The sequence below is a fragment of the Gossypium arboreum genome, chromosome 10, assembly GCF_025698485.1.
Source record: "Gossypium arboreum isolate Shixiya-1 chromosome 10, ASM2569848v2, whole genome shotgun sequence".
NCBI classification, from domain to species: Eukaryota; Viridiplantae; Streptophyta; class Magnoliopsida; order Malvales; family Malvaceae; genus Gossypium; species Gossypium arboreum.
Genome location: NC_069079.1, coordinates 10154693 through 10162802, shown reverse-complemented (window position 1 = coordinate 10162802; position 8110 = coordinate 10154693). Strand labels below are relative to the sequence as shown.

At 34.2% G+C, this 8110-nt stretch overlaps 2 protein-coding genes across 3 annotated transcripts; one reads left to right on the top strand and one right to left on the bottom strand.

The window, feature by feature from the left end:
* The first annotated feature begins 555 nt into the window (after nucleotides 1-555).
* LOC108487539 (monothiol glutaredoxin-S15, mitochondrial) lies at nucleotides 556-3474 on the top strand. The gene is made up of 7 exons (XM_017791909.2): nucleotides 556-679; nucleotides 761-848; nucleotides 1134-1268; nucleotides 1402-1501; nucleotides 1837-1903; nucleotides 2924-3002; nucleotides 3262-3474. Exons 2-7 carry the CDS (start codon nucleotides 774-776, stop codon nucleotides 3316-3318), a joined length of 513 nt encoding a protein of 170 aa, XP_017647398.1. The 5' UTR covers nucleotides 556-679; nucleotides 761-773; the 3' UTR covers nucleotides 3319-3474.
* A 1839-nt stretch (nucleotides 3475-5313) lies between these two features.
* LOC108488528 (acyl-protein thioesterase 1-like) lies at nucleotides 5314-8110 on the bottom strand. 2 transcript variants are annotated; one of them, XM_053020481.1, is made up of 9 exons: nucleotides 7739-8110; nucleotides 7432-7577; nucleotides 6825-6899; nucleotides 6627-6696; nucleotides 6423-6527; nucleotides 6163-6313; nucleotides 5922-6004; nucleotides 5744-5837; nucleotides 5314-5660 (listed from the first exon to the last, which is right to left on the bottom strand). In XM_053020481.1, the coding sequence occupies exons 1-9, from the start codon at nucleotides 7767-7769 to the stop codon at nucleotides 5582-5584; spliced, it is 834 nt and encodes a 277-aa protein (XP_052876441.1). In that variant the 5' UTR covers nucleotides 7770-8110; the 3' UTR covers nucleotides 5314-5581. The 2 variants fall into 2 exon arrangements, with proteins under 2 accessions (XP_052876441.1, XP_017648297.1); XM_017792808.2 differs by having other exon boundaries at nucleotides 6825-6861; nucleotides 7463-7577; nucleotides 7739-8106.

Sequence of the window (8110 nt, the reverse complement as noted above, 5' to 3'; positions counted from 1 at the left end):
TTTATTTCTAAAATTTGTTTAAAAAATTTCTATATTTTAAAAAATAATAAATAACATGTATTAATTCTAAATATTGTATAAAAAAGAGTCGGGTTGGGCCCAGGTTTAATATATATAATTCGGGTCGAGTTTGGGCAAAAATTTAAATCTATTTTTTAGCCGTGTCGAATTATGGCATAAGATTTTGGTTGGGCTCAGACCGAACTTGGCCTAGCCCATGGACACTTCTAATAGGCAATCATACTTCTCGTCAAAAAATTAATGTTTTAATTAAAATTTTCATTTAAAAAGTTAAATTTGACTAAAAAAGGAAGAGTTATATTAAAGAAAATGTGATTGATAAAAGTTAAATTTTACATTAAGCCAAAAATTTATAATTTAATACTTTTTATCCCGATCCTCGACTCCGTTTGCATAGTTGTCAAATTACAATTACATCCATGTGTTCATACTGTTTATAAAGGGAAGGATATAATTTATGAGTTGTAAATTATAAGATCTAGATTAATATACTGCAAAAGATTTAGATCAAAACAACATTAACTTAAACTTTTGGACTTGATTGCAAATCTCCCTTTTCTTCAGACCATTCCGGAATAAACACTTTGCTCGCTTCCCCTCCTTTCTTTGCAGAGCCCTAGGCGTTCCGCATCTGGTTTTTTATTTTCTTTTTACGAAGGTAAACAAATTTCATGTTCAACTTTTAGTTGCAGTTGATTGATTTTGTCTATTGTAATTTTTAGTTATTTTGAATAATCAGAATTTGGGAGGTCATGGCTAGATTATTATCGTCAAACGCGGTGTTGAAGGCCATCGCTACTGTCCCAGCTGCTCTTTCTAGTAGAAACGTATGTACTAGTTATTATTACTATTATTATTCATTGCTTTCATGATGTAGTGATATCAATTCATGTTAGTTTTGGTTTTAGGGTTTAGGGTTTTAGATAGTTCAGCTCTAGCCTTTTTAAATATTCAGCTCTAGCCTTTTTAAATATTCGCGGAGTTCACTGCTTCAAAATGTGGTTTCTTTGCTAAATCTGTGACTGAAGTTTAGTGTTTTGATTCAATGGTGCCCCTCGTGAATTATCTTGTTTTAATTTCAAAAGGTCTTAGTTTTGTTCTTGTGTTACTAGGTATTTGGATCCTTCTACCCGAGTGGGTTGAAATACTCAACATCTGTTCCCGGTGACCCTGATACACATGAAGATTTTAAACCAACAAATAAGATTCAGAGTTCTGATGTTTCTTTGAAGGATGTTGTTGAGCAGGTAGGTATGCCCTTTTCATATGTTAGATGTTATATAGACAAGTTGATTGGAACTTTTGTCTCCTTTGTAGCTCAGAAATGTTCTTTGTCACATAGGCTATGGTATTATTGATTGTGATTAACTGCTATTCTAGGATGTCAAGGAAAATCCTGTGATGATTTACATGAAAGGGGTACCTGATTTTCCTCAATGTGGATTCAGTTCATTGGCAGTAAGAGTGTTGAAACACTACAGTAAGTATTAATAGAATGACATGAATATTTCACCCACTTCTTTATTCAGTTTTTGTTTGGTAATTAATCTGTCTATGGGCAAGTCTGCATCTGCTTTATTGTTTGTGTGTCTCTCTGTGTATGAATCATATACTAATGTCTTTTTGAGTTATGCTCCTTTGGAAGAAAATTAGTACAAGTGTTAACTTATGAGCTGCACGACCAAAAGGATTTATGTCTGTTGTGTTTGCCGATTGCTCCATGCATGTTTGTTTTATCTTGGTGTAATTTTTTTGGTTTGTTATAGCTAATGCATTAGTAGCTTTGTATTCTTATCAAATTTCTGGCTGATGCAGATGTTCCTTTAAGTGCAAGAAATATTCTGGAAGATCCTGAGCTGAAAAGTGCTGTTAAAGCCTTCAGGTAAGTTGACTCTTTCTAGTATTTACTCCAAAGGCTAACCTAATTGTAGTTTTGGTAAAAGAAAGTGGACATTCAAACTCTCTTTTTTAGTCTAGGGTTCTCTCGTTTTCATGGTTTGAACATGATATTCCTTTTTATTTATGTTTTCATAATAAAATAACTTGCCGGGAGCTGACACTTGTCAGTCAATGAAGCCTCTGTCCTGGGGCTTGGGTGGGCTGTCAATCTTTGTTCCATCAATGTCTAATGTATCTTGTGGAAGAGTCAAGAATCTCTTTAGACCTATAGATTTCCGATGGGTTTCACTGAACAAATTGATGCTATGCCAAGATTTTCCTTTTTTTCTTAAACCTAATCTTTCTGTTGATTTTGAGAACTATTTCTTATAATTGTTCTATCCTATCACTTAGTTTGTGTTTGGTTGAAGCAGAAGGCCGTAAATATAAAAAGGAAACTATTTTATATGGAATTCGATTCACAGAAACAACTGAAATGCTTCTTTTTTTTTTTTCTTCTACATCCTCTTATTTGAACATGAGCATGTTATATTGCTCAGTTAGTGAAAAATATTTGTTTCGACAGTCATGGAGTGAAAATAATTCTTTGTTCAAATAATGAAATATCAAATTTGTTAATCAATCTTCCCAGGGCATATCCAAATAAGTTTTCCTATAACTGAAAAGGACACAGATATGTCACTCCGTAGTTCGACAGCTGTATAGCTACATTCAGGTGTTCTTATTAGAGGTGGTTATGGTTAAAAGGTCAAATTCCACATTGAGGGTTAGGCTTACTTGCATTCAGTGTTTCAGCTTTATGCCTAATCTTTCTTTTCTAATTGATTTCTTGTTTATTTTTAGCTCAAGAGTAGTTACATGATGTTAGTTTTATGCGGGTCAATAGGTTTTATTATTTTGATGAAATTGATAGATTTTTCATCTCAGAAACGGTTAATTAACATCCATAGATGATATTCTTATAATGTGCTTATTTCCGCTGATCACATTTTCTTTCTTGCAGCCATTGGCCCACATTTCCTCAGATATTTATTAAGGGAGAGTTCATTGGGGGTTCAGATATAATTCTCAACATGCACCAGGTTAAGTCTTGTTTCTTTTGTCTCCCTTTGCGCAAGTTATACAGGACTATTTATCAACTATGTTACCTGAACGGTTCATTTTAATTAAGGCATTTGTGCCTGGAAATTGTGTTTTAACATGGATTTAGACATGAAAATGAAGAATATGGTCCTCCAAATAAATGAAATAAACTTCTAAAAAATTAAACACGTCTGTATAGGACACTCAACCCTTGATAACATAGCTCATAGCTGATGCATTTAATATGTACTTGTGCAGAATGGAGAACTGAAAGAAAAGCTCAAGGATATTGTAGGCAGTCCGAAGCTCGAATAATTCACTGTTGAATCTCAAGATTGTAGTAGGTTTTTGCTTTATTTGAAAGTATTTTTGTTTGCCCCTTTTCTTCTCCGGAAGATGATAAAGATAAAAAGGTTCCATATGTTACTAATGTATGATGACCTTGACTTGTTAAAAACTTTCAAAAAATAATCTTATTTGTTCTACTTTATTTATTTATTGTCTGTGTGCCATATTAAAACCTCTGCTACGTGAAAATAGATTGTATCTGAGTTATCACTCCATTACTATTGTCGGTTTGCAATTGCAACACCCCTTAAGCTTCAAATTGGAAGTATAAACACCCAGTTTTCCACCTAAATTCCTATTGATACAAAGTTGATTAATACTTGCAATGAATGAAATGGTAATATGATGAGGCTGCAATTGCATTAAAACTAACCCATCTCCTGCAACAAGCAAATCAGTTATTTTCATGGATGTATGTAACCTCTCTAGATGGAAGACGAGGTTCCTACACTCTCATGGTTGACGTTACGCCACAAGGAATGCCAATTATGTGACTGCCAAAAGTTGAGAGTTAAAAAGTATGATGGGATCATTTCTTGTTAGCAGAGGCATAAATACTGAAGCATATATTCATTGGAAGCACATGTATGTATCTGCCAAATCCTAATGGATTCCGGGTAATTGCCTTTTCTAAAGATTTTAAAGCAGCTACAAGATTTCTCCGTTTCTGCTGCATCCAGTTGTCGTGCCATAACCCAATCCCACCATGTCCCACCCAATAATTCAATACCTTAAACAAGCATCAATTTATCAATTAAAATTATGAAGCGTAATGGGGTAGGGATGGAAAGGAAATTGCGGTCCATTATGATTATTTGTCTTTCTTTTTTTTTGTTTTTTAAAGTTAAAAAAGATTGAAGTAATATTCATGAACTTCTATTGGTTGATGATGCATAAACATATAATATTTCACTAGCTATAAATAAAAGATCCTAAGTACATTTGATTAATAATCCAAGACTTGTCATTACTCATAATGTTATGTCTCTTAAATAAAAAATTATAGCACTTTATTTTTAACACAGAATTATAATTACTAAAATTATATGTTATATTTTTAAGAGAGGTGTCAATCTAAATGGATACTTTATCTCTCACTTGACAACTCAAAATTCATTTGCAAGATACCTCCAAAAGATTTTCAGAAAATAAAGTTCTTTTTCCCTTTAGTTAATATTATTAGATTATTCTATAAAAATATTGTATAAGTTGTTTATAAAATTTGATATTTTTGTTATATACCATCCGTGCTCAGCATGTCAGAGTTAATTGTATTCTCAATATTCATGTATTTGTAGTTTTTTTACATACCAAAATAGAAGTGAGCAAATAGAATTATAAAGATAGTAACTTAAATACACGCTTTGGAGCATTGTTTGTATTGATTTTTTTGTTCTGAGTATTTGCTTTTGGAAACATACCTAACCAACAATTCAGAGCTTAAATCGTGTAAGAATCGTTGTGTATTGAGATGGAGAAAATGATTTGCGTTCAAGCTCTTTCAAATAGGCCTTTGCGGTGTCTCCTCCTATCCCAACCAACACAGTGAACTTTAAGGATTTTATTTTTCCTGATTCTTATGCGGAATAAGTTAAGATTTTGCTTGATTACCATACAGATGTTGAAAAGTTCACTCACTGCTGGAATTATACCAGATATTATTCGATTGATGTCAATTATAGGAGATGTTCCACACTTTTTAACTTCCATGTTGACACATGTATTGTTATGCCCTTTGCTAATGACTTTGATATGCTGGAATTTACAGGATCAAACATTGCGGAGTGCAAAAGAAATGGAAGAATCTGTCTCATGAGTAGCTAGAGGTTATGTCTGATTGCATCAAGTGTGGGAAGAACTTGCCCATATAAGCAGTCTTATGTTCTGTCTTGCAGCTCAGTTCCTACTGTCGGAAATGCTAGAAAGGAAAACAAAATGAAGATAGAAGCCAAATGCCACCAGTTTCAAATATCAGCATATATCACATTAACTATTACCAAAATGGTCTCAAAAAGTACAACAGACTCACTAGGCTATTACAATCTACCTCCTACATCCGAAACTTTCTTATTTTTAAGGAGAGGTAAAACAGACTAAAAGGGATTTAAGAGGGCTAATTCAAGTATACCATATACCCTAACAATCCATTTTGTTTACTACCTACTTGTAACATATGCAGTCTTCTCTCTTTTCACCATTATTGCTTCCCGACTCTTTGCTATATTTAGCGTTATCCCTCGAGCCCCAGTCTTGCTGTAAGCCAATTGCAGACCTCATTCATCTCTTTAGGGATTGTGTAATGACCAATCCTGCACAAACCAGATCAAAAATTTAAAAACTTTGTGAATTAACAATGAGCTTGTTACTGTTATTGTAAGAGCCTAATAGTTACCCTTCATAATTTTTAAAAGTGAGGTTTCGAAATCCGGCTACATTCAAGGAATGGGCAGATATTTCTCCATGTTTGTAAGGGACAACATCATCACCTGCAATAAGATTATAAGAGGATCAGTTTAGTAGACAAAACAAGGAATTGAAAAGTTCATTAAGTGTAGTATGAAGATACATACAGGTTCCATGGCCAAGCATAATTGGCAACGAAGCTGCGCGCCGTGCAGCTTCATGTGATACTTCTATTTTGTTCCTTAAGCACCTAGAAACGTAGCACCTTTGATGAGCAAGTAAATCATTACATCATGATGATTTCTGACAAAACTAATCTTTGTGTTTGGAAAAGAAGTCCAAAACATGAAAGAGTTGGGCAGGTAAGTTTGTTAGAAAATTAATTTCGAACGATGTAGACGGTAATACCTTGAACCAGGAAGCCATCCACTTAGTCCAACAATTGCCCTTAGGTTGATGTTGTATGGATTGCCATTTCCATACCTTCCCAGAGCAAAAGCAGTTGCAGAGTAAAGTGCCATTGCAGCACCCATACTGAAGCCTCCAATTCCGACCTTAACTGGCGAAGGGAAATTGATAAGATAGTAAGTTTTTCATTTAATTTCTTTTGTTGAATCAAATCTTGCAAGGAGGTTATTATTTTGTAGACGATAAGGCCTTCAAAATACCATCACATGGCTCTGTTGACAACAAGTTTGCAATATGAGCTGCTGAGGCATCTAAACCCTCCCAATCATCTGGACCATTTTCTGACAGCTCACTAACATCAAACCCTGATGCAAGATATTTATATGATTATATCAGTGTCCGTTGTCAAAGCAACATACTGTTTATGTCATAAACCAGATGATGGAACCAAAAATTTTTCTTACATGCTGTGTAAGGAAATCCCCCAAGTAAAGCCACAGGACGAGTAGGAGCAGTTGGGCAAATCCATTTTATCTGAAACATAGAATCAAGAGAAATATACATAAACACACATGCGAGAATCATTTGAAATATTGGAGGAGAAGACAGTATGTATATAGAGACAATATAAGTTGAAAAGTAAAATATGAAAGCACCCTTACATTTGGAAGAGGAAGACTTTCCAAGAGCTGGGACCAGCTGTAACAAAACAGGAACGAAATGAGGATTGGAAAATGCTTCATTATAATTAAATGCAATTTATATAATTTCATATCAAGTTGTATGCTTTTTTATCTAAGATGATGAGAATAGAGGAATCAAATGAATTCAGCCAAAAAACTGCAGGTTTTCCACACTTAGTTCATGCAAGGTGAAAAGGTAAATAGTAAAACCAGTTTTACTTTTACCTTGAATCTCACGTTTATGCTTTACTGCTTTGGGATTAAAGTATAAGAATTCCAGAACCACCTATAATACTAAATTAGAAAACGAATATCCTTTGCCTAAAGGTAATTAATGTTTTGTTATTTTTGGCATGGGAAGAAATTTTAATTTGTGGTCCCTAATCTATGGGCATGGAATATGCTCTTTTTTCACATTTAAGGCTTCCCAAATTAAGCTTAAGATACGATGAGGCAACAAAATAAATAAACATCTTAATAGCGGGAAAAAAACATAGCATTGATATGAGCTTCCTACAAGCAAAAGTGATGAACAGCTTGGATGTTCATATTATGAACTTGAAAATGAAGAACATACATCAGCAGCAAGTGAAAAATAAAGGAAAAAGAAGCAATACCTTGAGCCGTTGTCACCAAGGCCATGAAGCCATACTATAGTTGCCTGGTGTTTCCCTTTAGGTCGAACAACATGTGTCCTTCCAAAATCAAATGTCCTTCTAGCAGTTCTACTACCTAAAAAAGGAGCATCAATGGAGGTCAACAATCGAAATGTCTGGTCCAAAGAAGATATTACTAGAAACCTTGTAAGCGAATCAAGAACATATCAGCAATTAGTGAAGTTCAACAAGTTGAAATGAGAAAGGGGGGTAAAATTATAGAGAAAAGTAACAAACCTGAGCCCATGGTATTATGTGAATAGCTCATTTTTTTTCCCTCTCAGTCTATACCTAATGACAAAGTGAGAGAAGAGGTGATACAATGAAGAAAACCCAGAAGGGGAAATGTGTATTTATAACCAAATGGAGAGTGTGGAAATGGAATAAAAACAGGTGAATAGAGTACAACAGGTTACATAATGAGCCTAAACATTGCCTAGAAAACACAAAGAAAAGGAGGGAGAGAGGGGCATCCTTGAAAAGGAAGGGGTAAAGACAATGACAAAAGCAAAAAATCTTTTGAATAGCAGAGAGAGAATCCAAGCAGAGCACCATCATCCATCCCTTACTACAGATTTTCAACAATGAGAGAATCTATGCTTGTGGGCA